Here is a 24,374-nt window from a genome sequence, read left to right on the forward strand (position 1 = left end):
TTGTGCTGCATACAGATTCACTTCTGATGACCTCGACCAGGAAGTCATTGAAAACCTGGATCACAAACCCAGACACTCCAATACCATGCTCAACATTCCAAGTTCTAAAATCAGGGTATCCATTGATTCTGAACAGATCACAGCATCATCAGCGAATACAAGGCCAAAGTCTCTCTCTCTCTCTCTCTCTGGCTCTGGTGATGTGATGCTTTGGTGCTCTGATATCACATTGCACAGGGCCGGACTGAGCCTGAGTGCTTTGACTGTGCAGGTGCAGACATATAGCTATCAGGTATCTACTGTACTCTGCCAGTGTTCACAGGTTTCACTCCCGATGGAGGATAAATGTTGCTCTGTCAGGCCTGACAGCATTCTCTCACCTACGCAAACCTTCACGCAAACAGAACATAACATCTCAGATGTGACACTATAATTCACCCTTTCATGTTCAGTGTACATAAACTTTGGTTTGTCTTTTCTTTCTGATTTTTTTCTCTCTCTCTCTCCCTGTATCTCACAGGAGGCTAAAGGTGATTTCACCAGGTGAGCAAATTACTATTAATGATTTCATTTCAGATATGGTGTGTTCAGTCATGTCCATAAGTATTTGGACATCAACACAGTTATTTTTGTCACTGTGTACCACCACAGTGGAGCTGAAACGAAACAAGCACAGTGTGCTTGTTGTTTTTACTTTCAGCTTTAATTAAATGGGGTTTAACAAAAATATATTAACAATGTAGAACTTAGTCTCTCCGTTTTCAAGTTTTTTTGGACAAGCTATACATAAACATTATTGTTCATGCAAATCACCACTTTTACAGCTAGTTTCCTTTAGCTAAGACAAAGATGGATATGTGAACATTTCAAAGTCATTGAATATGTCTTGGACTTCATTTATATCAGTCGTTAAGAAATGCAAACAGTAAGGTACTGTACGGTCAATCTGTGTGGAGTAGGTAGTTCTCAAAAACTGAGTGACTGCAAGAAAGAGACTAGTGAGGAAAGCCACCAAGACATCCATGACAACTCTGAAGAAGATATAAACCATCTTGACACTTGCATTAATTTGATTCCCACACTGGCACTCAATTCATTGTGCCAATGTGTGGCATTAGATGGTATGCTTGAAAAGCCACCTTGGCACTTGCACAAATTTGATCTCCACACTGGCACGCAATGAGCAAACTCATCGTAAACTATGCGAGGTCTTGCGCGCAAAGACACGCATTGTTTGCACAGTGTTCACGATCACAAACTTTATGCGTGGCAGAAATTTTGAATATTTCAAAATTTTCTTTGTGCACTGGCACGCAGCGTCACACAGTTTACGCGTAAATGAGTTTGCAATGAGTTTACTCATTCGCACACAAGATTGCAAGTGCACGGATCAAATTCGTGCAATTGTCAAGGTAGCTATAGGCTTCTGTCGCTGGGGTTAGCGAAACTGTATTGTGCAACTCTTGTTTGTTTCATCACCGTTCATACAGCTTCATGGTGGAGTGGCACAAGGAAGGATTTTCTAGTGAAGAACGTACAATTTCAGCATCAGTTTGCCAGAAGCATAGGAGACTCTAGTCTAGCTGTGATTGGTGGTGACAAGGGTTGCACCATCCACAGTATTAGCTCATTGAGTGCCAGCCATTATCAAAGTTCAGAACATCCCAGTGCCAGGATTTCTTCAGCATTTGAGTGTTTTTTCAAGACCCATAGAAAATTGGATTCTATGTCCATGTCAACAACAAACATACCACAAGAAAAGAAAAGAGAAGAAAAGAAATTGGCTTGATGACGCGTCTTTGGCGCGGGGCGTTACTATCGGAAAAGACGCGTTTTAGAGTCAATGGCATTGAGTGAGTTAATTAGCAGGGATAACTCCTAATGGTGAATGCAATATTTTGTCGAACCTCTTGAATTAAAGCTAACTACCTATACCACCTGTATTACAAGTTGTTTTATTTCAGGTCCACTGTGGAGGCGTACAGTGGAGAAATTACAACGATTGTCACTGTCCAAATATTTACAGACCTGACTGCATTGAAAATTTTCTTATGGGTCTCCATTAGAAATGTAAGAAAATAAAGTTATTTGGACACATTCTGATTGGGTGCAACCGATGTGCTTATTTAAATCATGTAAATCCAACAGATTTTTTTTTTTGTTCCATTGTGTAGGAGCACACAGCACACATGTCTGACAGAAGCTCTTCAAGCCATGTTTGCTGTGCGCTCCTTTCAGCTTTCTGTTTGAGATGCTGACTGGTTGATTATCCATCATCTTATTGTAGCTTCACAGGCAGCAGATTACAGGAGCCGTCACCTTTGACCTCTTTTCTGCCTGTGAAAGTAGTAGATAAACACAAAGTTCTGCAGAGGGATGGACAGACTTGAGATATTCCTCCTTACTCCATCTTTCACATTTTGCCATGCAGCTGAAAGACTCAAGAAAAAAATCAAGCGGAATCAGAGGCCGTTCCCCTATACACAACCTACGGGATGCTAATGCAGCCTTACAAACTTTGAAAACTCTTATTTTTCCTTCCCACTGTTGCCAAGTGCTTGCTCACAGGGGGTCGTTTTGACCGTTGGGGTTTTTCCGTAATTATTGTATGGCCTTGCCTTATAATATAAGGCGCCTTGGGGCAACTGTTTGTTGTGATTTGGCGCTATATAAATCAAATTGATTTGATTTGATTTGATTTTTGTAAAATTAAGGATCATACATGTTACTTATCACAGGAGAAAGCAAGGGAGCTTCAATCCCTGTTGCGAAAGAGGCGAAAATGTGAGACGATGGCATAACGCAATCTCCAACCTTACCACTAGATAGCACTAAATCCTACACACTGTAGCTTTAAAGCAAAATACGATAGGTGCATTTAGTGACTTGTTAAAATGGACATTGTTTCATTGCCATGGAAACTATTGCATTTGCTAAAGCTTTACCAGAGTTAAACACACATACACTGAGAGGTTGGTCAACCAATCCAGACAAGCAGCTGTGTTCACACGTTTTGACGGGCAGCCAGGAAGGATGATGGGATCTCTTCCAGGTTCTTAGCTCACCGGCTGTCATGTTCCCAGGGCTTTCCCCTGTCCTCGAGGGCCTCCATCGAGACTAGATAGGAGCCAGGGGGGATTACAGCAGGGCAAAGCACCTCCTACCACCGGAGGCCTGAAAACCAAATCTGGGGCCAGTTTTCTGATTTCCTGTGTGTTTTCATGTCTTTTTTTCCCCTTTTACTGTACTCCTGTCTTGTTTTTTTCCTTATTACTTGCTCACCGCTCTTTTCCTGTCCTTCATTTTTATGTTTATCTCCTTTTTCCGGTCACTCTCTCCTCCATCTCCAGCTGTTGGTTTTCTTTGCAGCTGTTGAATGTCTCTGCAGATCTCAGCATTCATTCCTCTTGACTAAAGGTTGAGCTTTTTCCAAAGTTAACATTTTATTCCCATTGCATTTTTTTTATTATTATTATTTCAAAGAGAATTCATGTTGCAGCTTTCAGCGATATTTATTGTATTGCTGAGTATCTTTCGGAATTAAACTCCTGCAGCTAAAAATGACAGTTTTTGCAAAAAAAAAAAAAGTTTTCTCCACTTTTTGTGGTTTCTCCATCCTAGTAATGATGCAACGAGGTCAGAGCTGAAAAAGCTGCCTGCTCTGCCCACCCAGGCCTTAAAGGAGCACCCGTCTTTAGCCTACTGGTGAGAGACCACTAAATTGCCCACATTAACAAGTGGCACCCACGGAGTCCTCAGTTTATCTTGATGATGATTCATTCTCTTCTGCAGTGAAGACCGGGTTATAGAACATTATAAGAAGCTCAATGGACAGTCTAGAGGACAAGCTATAGTAAAGTAAGTGTGTCTCCATTAATGTTTGTCCTTTTTTTTAATCGGAAAAGTTTAATCCGTGTCTTTTTGCTCTTCACAGTTATATGAGCATCGTAGAGTCTCTGCCCACATATGGAGTACATTACTATGCTGTAAAGGTACAGTTTTATTACTCTGACTTTTCTTTTCTCTCCCACACACTCACACACATACACACACTGCAGATTTTCTTCACTGCTGCAAGCAAGTAGTTCAGGATTTAGCGACAGTCAGTTTGGAATTAATGGTATGCCTGTATTTTAAGTATAGATGTTAAAATATTTTTTAAAAGAAATGCAAATGAATCAATTTTGCATAATCAGAATATTTAATAAAATGCCCGTGTTGTTGAACAATGAGCAGAAATTGCTTTTGTATACTCTTTAAAATTACAGACGTAAAATATGGGCTTGACACAGTCATTGGTACACTTTGATGAATTTATAGCAAATTATCACTATTAAAGCTAGTTTTCTTTAGACAGGAGACAGGAGATGGATATATGAATTTCCAAGTCATTGGACTTCATTTATATCAGTCATTAAGAAATACAAACAGCATGGCACTGTGTGGTAAATCTGTCTGCAGTACATAGTTCTCAGGAGAAGACGAGTGAGGGAAGCCACCAAGACACCTATGACAACTCTGAAGGAGTTACAGGCTTCTGTGGTTGAAGAAAGGGACACTGTCCAACTTTTGGGCAGAGGAACAGAATTTTTTTTTTTCCCTGAAGAGATGTGAAATTTCAGCTCATGTGTGTTGATATGTTTTCTTGTATCAAACTCCTTTTCTGTGTCATTCCATGAAAAGTTGTAACTGGTGATGCAACAGACAGTAGTGAACGACACCCAGTTTCTCCAGTCACATCTATAGAAGCTCATGGAGTTATCATGGGTGTCTTGGTGGCTTCCCTCACTCTTGGTCAGGACTGTTTAATAAGGTTGAACTCTATTGTACTTTACCTTTCTGCTTTAGCTATGTTTATATTTTTTCAGTCAGAATAAAATAATTCTTATCACTGAATCAGACCTGGGTTCAGATTCCACTCATGCTAGCTGTTTGTATCCTTGGACAAAATCTGTTTTGTCTCGACCCACCCAGCTGTAAATGGGCATGGTCCTTGGAATGGGAAGTAGCCTGTGTCAGACTTATGTTCTGTTCATGGGGGGGGGGGGGGGGTTGTAAACCCTCAATTGCTTCATGTTACAGAATTCAGAGATAAGCACCGGCACCACCAGGCCTCAGGGTCCATATAGGACATACTGAATCTGACTGGAGTGTTTAAATGAGGGCAAATAAAGTACTCAGATTTGTGAGTTTACACATTCCAAGCAATTTATTTGGAGTAGATATTATGGCATGACTAGACTTTCACAGTAATGATCCTGACCAGGTTTGAAGGTTAACCTGCTGGATCACCTTCTTACAATATTAATTGTTCCTCTGTAATTGCAGCATAGAAGAAAATGTATCTTCGTTCTCTGTGCAGTGATGGAAAAGGAACAGCATAATGCTATTTAATGATACCTGTCAATATTGTTTCCTTCCCCACAAACAAGGATGAGATACTAGGAACCCAACTACAGTGGAAGGGAAATACGTATACACTTGACCCATGTGTCACTTATTAAGCTGTGCAATTTAGTGGAGCAAAATGAGCAACTGTTTGGAATAAAGACAGAAAGTCCACAAAGAGAGTGACGTAGCAACAACATGTAGAAAGAGAGTGATGGAAAAAACACACAAGACCAAGTGGGAACATGTCAAAAATTGCAGAAGGGACTCCGATCATGTGTTTACATGACTATTATTTATTAAACAGACTTACCCCGTGTCTTTTATTCATCATGAAATTTGGATTTGACATAGTTAATCAATGCTTTCTGTTCGGATAGAAACTGTTGAGGTTATTAACACGGCATAGAAATGTAGGTCACGTCTCTGCGTTTCTCTTTGTCTTTATCAATCACACATAAATAGGCACATGATTTGAGTTGACATGTTTTGTGTGTTTCAGGATAAACAGGGGATCCCGTGGTGGCTTGGGTTGAGCTATAAGGGCATCTTCCAGTATGACCACCAGGACAAAGTCAAGCCCAGGAAGGTAAGACAATGCTTTGCTTCTGCACAAAATTCAGTTTTTTTGTTGTTGTTGTTGTTTTTTAACTCCAAATTCATAGTTAAATATGACATACAATAGTTACACGTAATACGTTTATGGGCCTATTTTTCCCCAAAATTGTAACAGTACCAATCACTGTTGCTTTACAAAGAATTGCATCATCATTTGTTTTTGTTTTTTTTTTTGTTTTTTTTTGTGTGTGTGTTGCCATTGTCCATTTTTCCACTCAGCAAATCAGGAAGTTATGTTTGTGCAAAGCATTAACAGTCCAGTACAAATGCTTCTATCTGGAGACTTTCAGTCTTGGAATGTTTCACGTTCTGTTCTGTTTTTATTTCCTCCTTTCCGCCATTCTTACACTCCACCCACTTGGTGCACCCTCTCTGTGCAAGCCTGTCTCGCCTCAAAATTGACCTCAAAGTTGTGTTTGGCATCTTTGATCAACAACAGCGAGTCTCGTCTTTCTCACAGGGTTAAAGAGGTTAATGGCATCAGTGTATACCAAGTGACGGCCAACATGTTGTCACACATGGAATTAGGAATGTGAACCCTGATCTCACCATCCTGATGATTTCATCCAGTTGGCCATATCTCTTCCTGTTTGCCTCTTATATTGTCCTCTGTGTAAAGAGGAGGCTAGTCACATATCAAGTATTCAACTTCCATAGGAACAGTCCCTGTAAGTTGAAAGCCAGCTGATATGTGGGTGGTTCCTTGGCCTTTTCTAGTTGTTGGGGTGCAGAGCATCCTTTGTCTGGAACACACATGAACAATGTCACGGCGTGGTTTGAGAAAACTCAGTGCCAAAGTGGTGCATGAGCTGCTTGAGTTGACATTCCTGCCTAGTCCAAGTAGCACTGCTCATCTGAATCTCCTTTCTGTTTGGTGCAAAGTCATTCCAGAGGGACCCCAAGGATCCTACAAAGAGACCAAAGCCACCCAGTCATCTCTTTTGGACACTTGTTGCTATCCAAGTCTCAAACCATGTGGGAATACTAGAAATATCTGGACCCTGAAGATTTAGACCTTCATTTTAAGGTGGTTAGCATCACCAAACATCTCTGTTCTTTAGTGACTGGTGTGAATGTACTTTAGTTGGTGTGAAATTAAAGAAAAAAAGGATCAGAAGTCTTGTTGAGTAGAAGAAGAAGAAGAGTGAGACTGAGCCTGGTCACTACAAAAGTATGATGGCCGACTGAAGGTCTTAAGTCAAAAGTAATTTGTAGACTGAATGTTTTGTTAATGCAACAGTACAAGGTGAAATCCTGATGACTACATTGAGGTTATTATTCGTTTTTCCAGTAGTTAAGGTAAAGGAAAGAGTGTGGGTGGCCCTCTTTAATACAGCTTTGGGTTTCACAGGAAAGAATCTTCATCGAGGTCACACAAAATTGTCCAGATGTTTTGTTCGACACATAAGTCATCACTGTGTCCACATACCAGAGGAAGCATGATAGATTTGGTGCTTCATCACATCATCAGCCACTGACTCACATGTTGCTTTAAGTCTTCCCATCATATTGTGGCCTTTCATAAGAGTTAGATCTAATCGTTTCAAATCTGTTATTTTAAGGTTTTAATACAGATCAGTCTAACATTGTATTTCGTAGCTGACTTTTAGAACAGGTGTGTTTGTTCGTGTGAGGCAGTTGCGATTAATTTGTATTTTTACAAGGAGGAATCCTGCCGATTCTAAATACAGACCATCTACTGCTGCCTGCACTTTTATTTGGAGAGTTTAAAGTACTCCCCTCCCTGTACTTACTGTAGGCCACATGCTGACACACATATAAGACATACAGGAAAGCTGCACACTGCGCAAAGACCAACAGCAATTTGCCTGAGTGTATTAAATTGAGGTTATGTAGTCTGTATGCTGACTGAACTACCTTACATGTATGAGCTTTTTTATTCCTATACTGTTAAGAAGGCTAAAAATGGTAAATGGACTGCATTTATATAGCGCACCTTCCATCTGCATCAGATGCTCAAACACTTTACAATAATGCCTCACATTCATCCACAATGTCAGGGTGCTACCATACAAGGTGCTCACTACACACCGGGAGCAACTAGGGGATTAAGGACCTTGCCCAGGGGCCTTTAGTGATTTTCCAGTCAGGCTGGGATTTGAACCAAGGATCGTCTGGTCTCAACCCCAACGCTTAACCACTAGACCATCACCTTCCCGCTAAAGAAGACTCCGGTCAAATTTAATGTCGCTCAGTAATAGCAGCCATGGGTATGAAGATAGTACAAGTTACAGCAATCTGACATTTTATCTCGATGACTGTGATCTTCACTCAAACGACTGACCTATGTCTGACCTTGCCAGGGCAGTTGTGGAATCCACCTAAGTACTGTAATTTCCAGACTATAGAGCGCACCTGAATATAAGCCGCACCCACCAATTTAAAAAAGAAAAAAGAAATTGTACATACATTAATAGGCCTCACTTGTCTATAAGCTGCAGGTCTCCACGTTGTAACATGAGATATTTCCACAGAAAGATTTTTTTACTTTCAATTAAATACGTACCGTAAATGCTTTTTTCTGATGAGCACGTCATCCAGCGTGCGCACGGTGCTGCGCGGCATCTCCGCTCCACACGGAGAACTGAGTAATTTTAACTATTTTTTTGTTTTTTGTTTTTTTTTGTGGATCATGAGATAATGTCATTGTGTGCAGCCAGGATCACCTGGTGTCTGTGGTAAATGAGACGTTAATGAGGTGCCGTGACTTTTCCAACTTGTGGCACAAAGACCAAACCCGGTGTGGGGGGAGAGAGAGGGCTCCGCTGGCTGATCTGATGGAGGCGCAACTGTAGCGCAAAGTGCCAGAGGGACTTTTCTTCAGTCACAACAAGGAATTAAAGTATTTTCAGATGTCATTTTCATCAGTGTGTGTTGATGAATCCACTAAAAATAACAGGTAAGACTTTATATTTATTGTGCGTGTGAATTTACACGCATGAGGGCCGCAGCTTTCAGCTAATTAATGGGCAGCATCAATTGACGTATTTCAACTTATGAGAAAGCCTGTAAAAATCCATAAATTAGCCGCATCATTGCTTAAGCCACAGTGTTCAAAGCATGTGAATTAAAGTAGCGGCTTATGGTCCAGAAATTACGGTATGTGTCACATTTGGTTCAAATCAGGTTTAAAATCAGAACCCTTGATCTTTGCCAAAGGGTAGCTTTGGGGGCACCATCACTGGCATTCCAAGTCTGGTTGAAATGATCAAAAGGACCTGGGAGGAGTACACCAGCAAACAGACAGGCAGACATGACCCTGGCCTTAAAAACTTCAATTTTGACCTTTGGCCTCATTGATCTTGACTCCAAAATCAAATTTACCTTTGGTATATTTGATTTTGCCGAGGCAGTTCCAGAGCCTACTTCCATATGTGTACCAGGTTTGTTGAACACTGGAGTGAAAATAAAAATTAGATTTTTGCCGCCAATGACTTTGACTTTTGTCAAAGCAAACCCTTTAAGGGGAATTGTGAGGTTGACGGCTATCCATATACCAAATTTGGTGGATATCGGCAAAAAAAAGTTTGTGAGAAATACAGGAAAAGAGTGGGAGGAGTCTTTGAGTAGACAGACTAATGTTTGATACTCATATACAACATTAATACATTTTTTTCTGCAGTGGGATGAAAGTATTTATTACTTTAACCAGCTTCTATCTTTCTTTTTTCACAAATAAGGACATACAGCTCTTCAAGATTTGTTTTTTCATTAGTGTCATCATTCCCGACCGCCACAGGCAAAACATAAACAACGGGAAGCGTCCCAGCAGACGTGGCATTGCATATTAGAGCCCCACCCATGGGTGAAACAATGGCCGTTGTGTAGAAAAAAACAATACCTGTGCCTAACTCTGGTTGTACAGCACTGCATTGTTTTGTTTCCCCATAACCCCCAGGGAGTTTTCTACATCGGCGAAAGGTCATTACACTTTATCAGATTTGACCTTTTCATCTGTAATGAATGCATGCTCATGTGTACAGGCATTATTTTTTTGGCAAACGTGGTTTTGCACACACTGAGCACCCAGTTGTGTATGACTTCCTCTGCTTGTACATGTGCCATTGTGTATGAGCGTTTAGGGTGTGTGCATGCTCATACGCACAAGTCTGGGGCTATTAACAGAAGCACCAGAGATGTTATTCACAATGTGTCACAAAGACTACAAAGGCCTCATTAATACAGTGCACTTATGCAGCTTATTGAAGCGCTCAAAAAAGAGTAAAACTAAATGGGAGCAAAAATCTGCCCAAAATATGAAAGGCAAAGCTGAAGCACAGAGATGGGAAGCGATCACATTTGATTGAACCCAGTGCTATTATCAATTCTACATCATTGTAGTGCTTTAGTCATTACTTTATTGATTTCTGATCAATCTTGTGCACATGTTAACTTTAAAAATTGTATCTGATTTTCACCTAATTTGAATGGGACATCTTAATTAGTATCACAAATGAGATCAAATTTGAGCATAATTGGGATTCAGAGGAGGAGGAGACAGAGAGAGCCAGATGTGTGGCTTCACGTGGCTCTCGTCTCGCTTGTTTTCCCAAACATCAGGGACAGCAGCAGCAGCAGGTGTAACACCTGCAGGGGCGCACTGAGGAGCATTGGAATGAGACTTTGAGTCGACTTGGAGTGACTGTCCTTCTTCAGCATAATGCAGCAATGAACCTGAATGTGGTGCAGCAGGGTTTAATTGTGCGCACGTCAGAGAATAACGCTGTCACGCTCTATTAAGGATCACCACTAATCAAGACAGATCAACATGCTCAGTTGCGACCTTCATGACATGAGGTGAAATGAGGGTGGTGTCAAAAAAATATTCCACGAAAATCATGAATATCCCCTTAACGCCTGAATTTATATAGCTGTATATAAAAAAATGTTTTGTGTGTGTTTTTGCCTTTAAGTAGATGGTAAATAATGCTGAGATTATTAATTTCACTTTTGCACAAATAATAAATAGTAATTTTGGTATTTTGGTAATAATGTATGTTATAATGTTATACTAATAATACTGGTATGTTGCAAATTTGCAACAGCAGGCATACTGGTCAATTTGGTATGTTGCATATTTGAGTCAAATATTGTAGCATACGAGGGCTGTCAATAAAGTATAGGTCCTTTTTATTTTTTTCAAAAACTATATGGATTTCATTCATATGTTTTTACGTCAGACATGCTTGAACCCTCGTGCGCATGCGTGAGTTTTTCTACGCCTGTCGGTGACGTCATTCGCCTGTGAGCACTCCTTGTGGGAGGAGTCATCCAGCCCCTCGTCGTAATTCCTTTGTCTGAGAAGTTGCTGAGAGACTGGCGCTTCGTTTGATCAAATTTTTTCTAAACCTGTGAGACACATCGAAGTGGACACGGTTCGAAAAATTAAGCTGGTTTTCGGTGAAAATTTTAACGGCTGATGAGAGATTTTGAGGTGATACTGTCGCTGTAAGGACTTCCCACGGTGCGAGACGTCACGCAGCACTCTCAGGCGCCGTCGTCAGCCTGTTTCAAGCTGAAAACCTCCACATTTCAGGCTCTATTGATCCAGGACGTCGTGAGAGAACAGAGAAGTTTCAGAAGAAGTCGGTTTCAGCATTTTATCCGGATATTCCACTGTTAAAGGAGATTTTTTTAATGAAAGACGTGCGGACGGATTGCAGCGTCGGCTCGCAGCCGCTGCGACGCTCCGCCACAGGAAAAACACCTCTGTTGGAAGCCTTAAGGACAAGTTGGAACATGTCCAGCTGTTAAACAATTTCTCATATACTCACTCCACTGAAAGCCATCAAAAGCCGCCTGGATTTTACAAATGGTTATCAACACAGAGGTGTTTTTCCTGTGCCACCTTCGGTGTGCGTGCAAGTGTGAATGAGTTTGTCTGTCTGTATGTGGCCCTGTGATAGACTGGCGTCCTGTCCAGGGTGTACCCCGCCTCTTGCCCTGTGGCTGCTTGGATGGACTCTAGCCCCCCTGTGACCTTTAATTGGAGTAAGTGGGTACTAAGAAAGGATGTAGTAGACCTCACAGTTTTTTTTTATGGTGCACAGCCTACAGTTCAGTACATGTATGGATTAGATGTAGAACAGTTAGAACAATTAGGTGTAGAATTGCAGTTTTCTAGATTCATGCTTTATTGTTGTGGCACTAGTTCAGCTTTTTTTTCACTCATTGTCCTTCCCTGTGCAGAACACACCAAAGGATTTTGCTAGCTTGGAGCTGATGGATGAGTCGAGCAGCTGGCTGTAGCTTCGGGGTTGTTGGTGATGATACTCTGTCATCATCGGAACAGCTGAAATGAAAAAAAAAATGTGCAGCATTTTGAGTTAGGTTTCCTTAATCAAAGAAAACACATAGTAAGCCCGTCTGTGTTATTAATATTAATCTTATATATGAAAGGTAGCTCATTGTATCGATCTGCTGCATCGGTGTACTTTAACAACTTATAACTTTTGCATCATAAGTCACAGGCCAGCAAAAGGGGCATCATAACATTCTTTCTGCTGGGAGACAACAGTGCTCTAACCACTAAGTCGCCATGCTGCCAACATTTGTTTTATTATCCAGAATATGTGGAACATCTTGATTATCTCAATTAGTTCATAACATTTATTTTATTGTCCGGAATATGTGGAATATGCTACTTATGTGTTACTTCAGGCAAATGCCACCAGGGGGCATTTCAAGGGTGTAGTATATGAAAAAGGCAGTTGTGTGTATCTTCGGCCTGTGTTTCTTTGTATCTTTGTGTGTGTGTCCGTGAAAAACCTTTGCATTGTCCAACAAAAGGGGGCGTCATATATATCACACTCAGTGGTGGGCACAGTTCCTCTAATCCACTAACCACTAATTATTGAAGCTGGCAGTGTTCAAGACAGTGTGAATACAATTGCTGCCACACATTTGCTATAAGTGCTGAATCCACTTAACAAATCGAATTTTCAGTTTTCAAATTGCCTTTTTTTTTACAAATGAAAAAAAAGACATATTTATAAATACAGATTTATTTGTAAAACCCACCACACATTTCAGTGATGTGTGTTATACCAACCAACCAACCAACCACTTATGCCAGAAAACTAATTTACCCATAATGCATTGTGGCATGTGTGTCTAAATTCCAAAACCTTCAAAATTAGTGCATTACTTTAAAACTATAACATATCGCTGATGTTTTCACTTTATAAAACAACAGATGTGGTGTTAATTTCAATAACTTGTCCGGAATTAGTTTGTTTTCAAATTGAACCATAAGTCAAAACTGTATGCCTGTGCATGACTTGTGTGATATGCCAGCAAATCTGTATGGTGTGAAGAGAAATTATCTTTCTTTTACCCCCCCCTTTCATTCTTCTCTTTCCTTTCTTTATGGTCACCAGGTTTCTTTTGCTGAGAGAAAGTTGATCTGAGACAGACGCCCTGGCTCGTTGTTGTGTCAGTAGTTGCTAGCATACTGAAATCAATACTGAAAGTTATTGGTTTAGCTTTTATACATAACTTCCGCTAAATGTTTTAGAGATTTACCGGTTTAGCTTTATAAAAGCTAACTTTTCAGTGAGCAGATTAAAGGTTATCGAAGCTAACTTTTTGGTTACCTGTGCCACTGTGCACTGACCACACTTAGGTTATAGGTAACATATCCATTTACTTCGCCTTTAAAAAAAGTCCTCCAGAAGACATGAGATAACATTATATTCAATTCACACAATTGCAACCAGGGAGCATTCATGTCATGCAAAAGTAGAGGTCATCATCTATGTAAGTAAATTAAGTCAGTGCTTTCACTAAATTATTCTCACACCATCACACAGAGGTGAAGAGACATTATGAGGACCATGGTTGTCAACTTTTGTCGTGAAATGAAGTTGTGTTTCAGATTGCTTCTTCCTCTCCGCATGACTCTTGATGTTGAGGTTGCAGGTAGATTTTGTTATTCACATGGATATTGATGTCATGACACAAATTTTTGGCCAGGTGGGGAAAAAAAAAAACACACTGGAGTCTGAAAGAAATAAATGAGCTTGGAGGTGCAAGATTCCAAAGGATTGGACAATTTGTAACCGCTTCTCAATGCCGCCTCTCTGTCAGAGTGACTTGGTCACGTTGGCGGTGGAGAGAGCTTTAGTGGCACGTCATGAACACAGATCTGACCTCCACAGATTGGACCCACATGTAGCTAACACTGCCATCACTCCTGCTGGATATATTTAGCACCATGGTACATTAGCACGTCACACTCTGTTGCAAATGTGCGATGCAGCAGGAGTGATAACGAAACCGATTTATTTTTTCTGCATGTTTGTGCACATGCATGCAGTATACATGTATTACATGCAATTACATACTTTTTTAAAAATGAATAATTCCTCCCCTTCCTCCCGTCTCAGCTCCATCCATTGTTTTCATGTGCTGTTAAAATTCCTCAGCTGTGACCTCTTCTTCCCTTCTCTCCCCGTCTCCTCTCTTCCTCCCTCATCCTGTCATAATTTCGGCCCCTGCTTTCTGTTTTTTCCATGTTATTCCTGTCCTTACACCTCCGTTCTTCTTTCTTTTGTAATAACTGGTCAGTGTACTTCACAGTTTCATGCAGGCGCTCCAGCTGATGCCGGCGCTTTTGGGTTGCAGTTCTGTAATAACTCAGGCTCGGCTCTAACAAGAAACAGATTCCGACCATGCGGGCGTGCGTGAGTGTGTGTGTGTGTGTGTGTGTGTGTGTGTGCATGCGTGAGAAGGTCTGACTAAACAAAGCGAGGGCACTTCAATTACAAGAAAGCTTTTTATTTCCCCCCTTGACCCCTCTGTACGCGCATACACAGAGCCCAGAGCAGGAAGCCTAGTCCCTGGGGGAGGAGGGGTCAGGGAAGGAATAAATGCCCCCTCCCTCCTCAAACCTCTGAGGGAAGGAGGGGAGGAAACTTAACTTTACACACTTTGTCTCTACCAACACATACACACACACACACACGTGTACAGATGGTGAACACCCACCAGCTCACATCTTGCTCTTCCCCCGTGGTCGGGAGGAGCTCCTGCATGCTGACTAACACGCTGTGGAGTAGATCCTGAAGAAAATCCTCTCACCCGGCTGGGTTTGGCTTTATTTTAAAGAGGAGCTGGTGGTTAATGAAGAGGACGGAAAAGAAAGGGGAAAAACGGGGGGGAAAAACTTAAGAGAAGAAAGAAAGTCTCCCTCTCATGCTGTCGCTTTGAGGTCAGTCAGCCTGCGCTGGACAAGACTGCCGGGTCTGGACCTGATCATAGTCCCCCCACCGATCTAGGTTCTCTGCTCCCCTTCCATCTGCCCCCTTCCTCACTTCCAACTCCTCCTCTTCATTGGCTTCTTGTGTTTTTTTTCTTTCTCCTCCTCCTTCATTACATTTTGTTTCAAAACAAAGTGGATCATACAAAGACGAGAATAGAGGATTTTTTTTGTTTTTGTTTTTTTGTGAGTGGTCCTGAAAGACGTGTGTTTCGCCTCAACCTCAGGTGTTCCAATGGCGACAGCTGGAGAACCTTTACTTCAGAGAGAAGAAGTTTTCTGTAGAGGTTCATGACCCAAGGAGGTAAATTTATATCACAAATTGCTGTTTTTGTCACCTAACACTTGTGGACAGTTTGATTTTCTGTATTTTAAAAAACTAATTTAAGCTTTTTTTTTAAGATTTGGATACCTGATACTGGTTCTACTTTCATGATTAGATATATCACTTTAAAACTCCAAAATCTTAAAGGTGCACAGTAAATTTTGCAGAGTAAAATATACTCTGCTGGGATAACATTTGGTCCCAGCGCAAATGGAGTTAAATACACTCTATTATAGAGTGAAATCAGCTCTACTGTCTCGTCAAATCAAGTTTTTTAGAGTTGATTTTACACTGTGATAGAGTTGATTTAGCACTGTGATAGAGTATATTTAACTCTATTTGGACTGGGACCAAATGTTATGGTGGCAGAGTATATTTTACTCTGCCAAATTTACTGTGTGGAATCCTTTTAAAGTTGTAAGTCATTTCCTCAACACCACAGTAAGCGCATGCTTTAGTATTGAAATAAAAGATTCACAATCTTATATCAACATGTTCAACATTGTTCGTGTCTGGAAACAGTTTAGAATTTTGACCCAGATGGGTTAAAATACAGCAACAAGGCACCGTGACACTCTTTATGTGGTGGCATCATAGAGCTAAAGAAACATGGTCAACCTTCAATTATGAGTGAAAGTGTTTAAAATCAAAATTAAAGTGTAAAATTCTGGAATTTTTTTACACAAAGGTTTTGCTAGATATATGCTGGACAGGTAAAACACCACTCACATGGGTCTACAGTGTCAACTCCAACATTAATTACCCTTACGTTTTTGCTTGGTTTGCCAAAATGAGTTAGTAGGGAGTTGAAGGACTTGTCATAATTTTATTAGATGTATTATATGAATTCCAAGTTCCCAGCTTCCAATGAATGCAGCATGAAATTCAAGCACGCTTAATGTACACTTCCTCCTTCATGTTGTCTGTTAGATTTCACAGTGAAATGGAATCCCCCCAAAATAATTATTACCAACTGTAAATTTAGGTGTAATTTTGTGGTATTCCACAGAAATAATCAGTAAATTTTGTGTAAACCTGACATATATATATATATATATATATATATATATATATATATATATATATATATATATATATATATATATATATATATAGCACTTTTCCATCTGAAGCAGAAGCTCAAAGCGCTTTGCAGTGATGCCTCACATTCACCCAATGATGTCAGGGTGTTGCCATGCAAGGCGCTCACTACACATCGGGAGCAACTCAGGGATTAAGGACCTTGCCCAAGGGCCCTTGGTGATCTTCTGGTTTGGCTGGGATTTGAACTGAGGATCCTCTGATCTGAGGCACAGCACTGAACCATTTGGCCATCACCTCCCCAAGGGGGACTGCACATTTGATAAGTAGAAGTAATGCCATTTTCCAATAGTGTGTGAGCAGTTTTCCTTTTGTTGTAACTTATCACTGCATCATATGTGAACTTTTCTGATATTCAACATGCACGCTGCACAGCGCAGGAACAGAGACCGGAATGTAATTCAGTAATGAGTGCAGCATTTGTCTTGGCAATAGCGCAAGATATTGGGAAGGGGGTGGGGGGTCCCAGGAGAGCCTGACACAGATTAATAGGCTGATTATTAACACACTTGTGCATGCACACGCATGCACACACATGTATGCACACGCGTGATAAACCCTTCACAGTTCACCACAAAAGGATGGATGGCTCCATGATCGCTGTTTTGCAGAGGAAGTGACCTCTGTTCTGTTTATTTAAAGTGGCTGTATATATGTGGAGTGTTATTGTGCTGACAGAGGAAGAGAAAGGGAATAAAAGCGGCAGACAGAAAGGGTGAAGGCGAGAGCAGCAGTGTTTTCTTTAAAGGAAGCTGCCATTAGTGTGAGCTGGTCTGTTGCTCAGCTACAGATGTGTATTTAAGAAAGGAGGGTAAACAAGGGGACGCAACGTGTGTGGCTTTGTAACATAAAAAAAAGTAAGTCATGCTCTCAGACTGCTCCTGTTTTGTTTTGTTTTTTCTTCTTCTTCCTCAGCAGCCGGCGTGGCGGTATTCATTTTATTAAAGGATGTGGTGGTGATCGTTACGTCTTAGGGCATATTGTGGTATTTTCACAGTTGTAAATGTGTGCTCATCTCTTGCAGTCAGTGTATATAAGGAGGCTTTGTGTCCGCTCCAACTGTAGGGCGTCGGTGACGAGAAGAACCTTTGGCCACAGTGGCATCGCTGTGCACACCTGGTACGCCTGCCCCGCGCTTATCAAGTCCATCTGGGCCATGGCCATCAGCCAACATCAGTTCTACCTTGACCGCAAGCAGAGCAAGGTGAGTTTTTGCCTTGGGATGTACGCTGAAAACATCTAATTATAGGTTACAGCAAACTCAGAGGTCTGTCACCATGATCCAGACCTGGATGAGCGGCAGAAAATGAATGAATCAGAAGGAACAGTTTTGCTTTTGTACTTGAGTGTTCAATCGCCAACTTCTTCAAGATTAAAAAAAAAATCACAAGTACAGGAGGTGACAAAGCTTTCTGTTTTTGTCTTTCCAGTCTAAGATCCATGCAGCACGGAGTTTGAGTGAGATCGCAATAGATCTTACAGAGACGGGAACTCTCAAGACCTCCAAACTGGCCAACATGGGCAGCAAGGGAAAAATTATCAGTGGCAGCAGTGGCAGTCTGCTCTCCTCAGGTCAGTGCATTTACTGTATGGGTGTGAAATATAAGAGGCAAACTTAATGACAAATTACTCTTTTGTATATTTGCAAAAATCCATTAGAGTTCATGTGATGTCAACTTTGTCAAATTTATCTCTGTTTTGTGACTGAACATGGTTATATGAAAAAATAGGGCCTCATCTTCATGATCTATGGTCTGAAGTGCATAGCTTTGGGGTGTGTCCAACTCCACTTTGATGCCTAATTCGAGTGCACAGAGGTTGTATTTAGGTAATTAATTAGTCATAAATGTGTTTTGGGCATAACATAAAATGAACCATTTAGAGTGTCACCTGCCGTCCGTTTTAAGAGACAGGTACACCAGCAATTGGTGTATTGCTGTTTAGTTGGAAAGCACAGAAATGAGAGGTTTTCTGGACAAAATGGTTTGTTTTCCATGCAAAACAATAATTTGTGGGAGCAGCAGTCATCCTCCAGAGTTTCCTGATGTGCATTTGAATGCCTTCTGCACTACCGCGTGCTGGGTAATCGGGAGAGTCGGGAGTTTTCCCGGTGGGCTGGTCAATCCTGGGGCCGTTGTGAGGGGGTGTTAATATATGCATACATATATGACCACCACTAACTGTTAGGCTACACAGCAAGACACTTGGGCTGCTGTATCTTAAAGAGAAGACATTAAGTGTTATAAATGTTTTACAATCACGAAAATAACTTAAGACTGCTTCTTTTGCAATGCTGTTATCTTTTCCAAAGCCTAAGGTAGGGACATACCATTACACGTTTAACACACCTATGCATTCATTACAGTTAGTTCAGTCCAATCAAGCCCTGTGCGCCCAGATGGGACTTGCGCTACTAGCAAGTATAGGAGGAGTGGCCTGTGAGTGAAAAGATGGACAGAAAAAAGCCAGGTGGAGCTGAAAAAGCTAGATTAAGAAAAAGAAAAGCTTTGGAGGAAGATGCTGCCAAGTGTACAAAGCTCACAGATATTTTTTCAAGAAGACAGAGCGAAGAGGGAAATGGTAAATAGGGCCGGGCATAACAGGCTACATGCCTGTTGATGCAACATTTGTAGTACAGTACCGCCTCTTCCAGCTACTTACAAACTTCACTGTACGATATTTTCAGTCATTGCACTCGGCTCCAGCTCAAACTGTGCGACAAAACCGCAGGGTTTAAAAGTTCAGAGCGCACGATTTATGTTCTCACACTGTACGGCCCGATGCTCTGATGCGATCTGACTGCTCACATTGTACGTTCAAAAACCACACGTCGGACTCATGTTTCCAGAAGAAAAACATAAACAGAAGCTTTTTTTTTCTTTTTCTTTTTTTCCGCGCTGTTGAAGCAGCGCTACAAGCGTCTACGTGCTGATTACCTCGCGCACTGTTAGTGTCCATGTGCAATCACCGGAGAGAGCAAACAGTGATCCCATGTAAAGTCCTGTGTTTTTTTATTGCGTTCCCTTGCAGTAACCTAATATCATATTAAAGTTCATGCCTATCAGCGCACACAGTGAGTGGAATCAGGTGGGGGGAGACTGAACGTATATTCGCGCGCACACACAGCAGACAGCAACGTGATTCACGAGAGGACGGTAAAAAAAAGAAAACATAAACAGTCATAATAGGTGTTGGTACTTACACTGTTGTATAAATAAACTATATTTCATACAGAGTCTTACAGCTGTGCTCATCTGTCGTAAATCCTGTTGTTGTGTGTGTGTGTGTGTGTGTGTGTGTGTGTGTGTGTGTGTGTGTGTGTGTGTGTGTGTGTGTGTGTGTGTGTGTGTGTGTGTGTGTGTGTGTGTGTGTGTGTGTGTGTGTGTGCGTGCATGCGCATATACATTCAGTCTCCCCCCCACCTGATTCCACTCACTGTGCGCCCTGATAGGCATGAACTTTAATATATTAGGTTATTGCGAGGGAACGCAATAAAAAAACACAAGACTTTACATGAGTTCACTGTTTGCTCTCTCCGGTGTTTGCACATGCACAGTGCATGAGGTAATCGGCGCGTAGACACTTGTAGCGCTGCTTCAACACCGCGGAACCCTCATGAGTCACGAGGGCCGACCAACATATCAAACAGGTTTGATTTTCATCCGACCATATGATTCCCGATCGGGAGGTGGTCGTAAGATGTTAAACGCAGCTCGTTACACCATGTAGACTGCACGACGCAGGACGCACGGCTGAAACTCGGCGCGATCCAAAACATTCTCGCACGAGTGAAAAATCGGCTGAAAAAGGGCCAAAACTCTTGTACAGTGTAAGCCTGCCTTAACTTTTACTTTCTATTATAAGCCACCCAATTTTCACAGTCAGTCAGCACATAAATGCTGGATTTAAATGCCACAGCAGAACTCTTAACAAACAAACTCGGTTTGTTGGCCGGTTGGATATGAAACTCCTGGGCTGAAAAATGTTCCCAGCACGCCCCTGCTTCTGCACCACCTCCTCATCCCAAATGAATGAGTCCAGTGATGAACATAAGCCATAACCAATGAATACTGTCATTTTGTAAGTATCCAAATTAAAAAGACAAAATAAAAATTTAGTAAACTTTGATTTACCAGTCCACACGACCCAATCCCGGAGAAGCAGTTGAAGATGGGAGAGAGAGAGAGAGATTTTGCAGTTCCAATCCAGAATAAATTGTGTTTTGCTTATATAGTGTCCCGAACACTGTCACCTGCTGGCTCATTGTTGCATGTTGGATGGATGATGGAAATTAGGAGCATATATTGTTGAACCTTCATATAGTTTGTCAGTGGCTTGGTTTCACCTGTCTGTGCTTGTTGCAGGTAATATTCTTATCATCACATGCATGTTTCCTGGTGCACTCCTTAAGGGCCCCTACACACATAACATGATTGAGGCAGAATGGCGCATGAAGGAGTGAAATGGCACTCGTGGGAAATCAGTGCCGCACTCGAGTGCCTCGTACAGCTGCAGGCAATGATGAGGTCACTCTGCCATCTGATTGTGTTCAGAGCATTTGAACGCATGTCATATGCAGGTCAGACATATCGTGCCGCGGCCGAGCAGTTGCACGATGCATGAAATCATCGTCCTTGTTAAACCGTGGCTGAATGACGCAATTGAGGCAGCCTTAACACCAGCGGCCGAATGCCGGATGAATGACCATTCGACACACTCTCGCCAGCACGAGAGTAGAGAGCAGGCGACCACTTTTGATGCACGCCTGTCTGACCATGTGTCCCTCCAGACAGCAGGTGAAATGTTTCGCAGTTCCCCATTTCGGTTTTTGTTTGCGGTTTTCCGGCTGGTTTCTGCTTCTTTCGCCCAACTTCATTTTATTTTAAAGGATGATGACAGTTGATAATGTGATTGGTTTATTCCTTGTTATGCCCTAAACACATAGGTAGCAAGTAGAACAGGTAGCCCAGTGGGATAGGACTTGGACTAACAGTATTGTAGATCTGTGTTTGATTCCCAGCGTTTGATTCATGAAACCATGTGTGTCTTTGGACAAGACACTTCATCTGCATTGTCCTAGTCCATCCAGCAATAAATGGTGATCGACTGTGAATGAAGAAGTAACCTCCCATCCAGTAGGAGTAATTCATGCAAGGTTATCCAGTGATAGCCTTCTTCTTCCAGAACATGCCCAGGACTAATTAAAAGGATAACTCCAACATGTTTGTGCACTATGCCCTGTTTTTCCACTCAGATTATGCAATAGCAAAAATACTTTGGTAACTCCCCAAAGACCAGGCCCCATAGAATTGCAGAACTGGGGCCCAAGTGTTCTTTCTTTTTTTTCTGTCCTCTGCTCTGTCCTTCTGTAATTTCTCCCCAGTCTGTCTTATCTGTCTGCTTTGGTGTTACGTCACTGTGCAGTTTTAAAGATTCACTACTGTGGCACCGTGGCATGTATTTTAGGATGGTCATTCTCTTTCTCTGTGTCATGTGACATAAAAAGAGTTTCCATTCCAGTTTTGTCAAACACAGCTTCTTTGAATCACTTGAAATACCACCGCAAGCATAAAATCTTTTTTTGCAATATTTGAGAATTGTTTCAAAATACATTAAGTACATTTTGAATTGGGCACCACAGTCTCATTTTAGGGTACACGCTAATGGGTTAAAATGTGACAAATATGGCGCAATGATCCTACATCTGGGGACAGCCCTCGTCAGTCCCCATCAGAAACATGACACTTTTCTTTACACGGCAAACAAAGTGAAAATGCAAAGAAAAAGTGACAGTGCGGTAGAAAGTGGACATGTGTTGCGGTTTGTTTATGACCCGGAACTCAAACACATCGAGGCGGTTGTGTAGGCGAGAGAATGCAGCTACTACCAACGTGACCTCTCCCATTTGTCTCATCTTCCCTTCTCCACTGGGAACAAAAAAAACTGCACTTTTTGTGACTGCTTCGGTGACTGCAGCCAAAAACAAAACAGTACAACCATTTTTCCATTAGAAGTGATGCTGTGTTTGTGCCGGCTGTCCCCGGAGGTGGTCAAATCCTGCAATATCATGCAAGGGTTCAAACAAGACTGCGCTGCCTCATTCCCAATGTCAAATTGCACAATTTAGAGAGTATTGGAAACCCGCTTAGTATCTTAAATGACAGCAGACTGATATTTTAATGTCAGAACTCATAAAATGCTCATTAATTTTGGTTTAGCAACATGCACTCAGGTGATTACATGCTGGAATTAAGAAACAGAAAATAAAATAGCAGGGGTTATATGGATTGGGCCAAGAATATACACTGTTTTAGGACAATGGTGCAGGTAGTGGAGCATGTTCTGAAACAATGAAGTTTGTAGATCCATTCCCGAGTACTAGTGTATGTAAAAGTGTCCTCATAAAAGACATTAAACCCCAGCATGTTCCACTCCTAAGTTGGTTCCACTCCTCCAGCCAATGCAAAGGAGTCGGTATCGGGTTATTTGGTCACATAACTTTTAGTCAGGATTCTGACATTTTGCTGATTGGCTGAGACACGCCACTCTCTGATTGGCTGCAGCCTTTGTTTACAATGTAGCACTGGTACCACAGTCTGTGGAGGAGTGGAACCAACTTACATTTTCAGCAGTTACACCACAGCTAATCACAGAGCGTGGCGTGATAGCCAGTAGCGGCCGACGTATCAGATGGACCAATCACAGCCATGTTTTCAAAAACACGCTACCAGTCTCTTTGTATAAGAGACTGTGGTACCAGTGCTAGTTCCACTCCCAACCCACCTGAAGGAACAGTGAGTGGTTGCAAATGCAGTGGCCAATACTGCACATTTATATTAGTTGATAGATGTTTAAGCCCAGTTCTTTCATACGTGATTTTGACCACAATTATCCACACATGCACCATAACAAAGTTGTCATGATAAATCTTGATCAGGTCCGGTGACATGTTGCCACCAGGACTGATCTGATGACCTTCTAAGAGGGCTGGAGAAAGTCCTCAACTGCTCCATTCTTCAAACACTCATGCAACAGTACCACTAATTTGAGGTTTCCTCATCAAAATGTAGCATTTGCTTCCTTGTAAACATTCAGAGAGACAGGCAGGTGAATTCACAGCCTCTACCTCACAGTACTTACCTTGTGTGCCATCTACGCTACAGGATCTCAGGAATCAGACAGCTCCCAGACAGCTAAGAAAGACATGCTAGCAGCACTAAGAGCCAGGCAGGAAGCTTTGGAGGAAACGCTAAAGCAGAGGCTAGAGGAACTCAAGAGCATCTGCATCAGAGAGGCGGTACAAGAAAACAAGAATTTGTCAAATAATTAGAATGCTGGAATCCTTTTTTGTCCTTTTCTGACTTGATTTGCCTCATTGCCTTTTCCAGGAACTGACAGGAAAGCTTCCTAAGGAGTATCCACTGGACCCGGGAGAAGAGCCACCCACAGTGAGAAGGAAAATCGGTACTGCCTTCAAACTGGATGAGCAGAAAATACTTCCCAAAGGAGAGGTGATGCCTAGTTTGATGTTCTCCTCAGCAGTCTATCACACAAAATCCACCCACTCCTACAAAACCCTCGTAAAACAAATCCAGCAGGTCGTGGGTTTATATGAAACACATGCAGACTTTTACACATTAGAGGTGCAATTACAGGGCATAT

General features: G+C 41.7%; 1 protein-coding gene across 6 annotated transcripts in view; it reads left to right on the plus strand.

The window, feature by feature from the left end:
* The window catches only part of frmd4a (FERM domain containing 4A), a 241,423-nt gene that overhangs the window by 199,634 nt on the left and 17,415 nt on the right, over positions 1–24,374 (plus strand). For all 6 annotated transcript variants that reach the window (XM_034176652.1, XM_034176651.1, XM_034176650.1 and 3 more), the window contains exons 7-16: positions 521–543; positions 3,622–3,705; positions 3,793–3,858; positions 3,935–3,992; positions 5,891–5,977; positions 15,514–15,590; positions 17,775–17,916; positions 18,143–18,284; positions 23,876–24,009; positions 24,101–24,223. In XM_034176652.1, coding sequence (XP_034032543.1) covers positions 521–543; positions 3,622–3,705; positions 3,793–3,858; positions 3,935–3,992; positions 5,891–5,977; positions 15,514–15,590; positions 17,775–17,916; positions 18,143–18,284; positions 23,876–24,009; positions 24,101–24,223 — 936 coding nt within the window. The remainder of the gene's footprint in view (positions 1–520; positions 544–3,621; positions 3,706–3,792; positions 3,859–3,934; positions 3,993–5,890; positions 5,978–15,513; positions 15,591–17,774; positions 17,917–18,142; positions 18,285–23,875; positions 24,010–24,100; positions 24,224–24,374) is intronic.

This window comes from Thalassophryne amazonica, chromosome 8, assembly GCF_902500255.1.
Source record: "Thalassophryne amazonica chromosome 8, fThaAma1.1, whole genome shotgun sequence".
Taxonomy (NCBI): Eukaryota; Metazoa; Chordata; class Actinopteri; order Batrachoidiformes; family Batrachoididae; genus Thalassophryne; species Thalassophryne amazonica.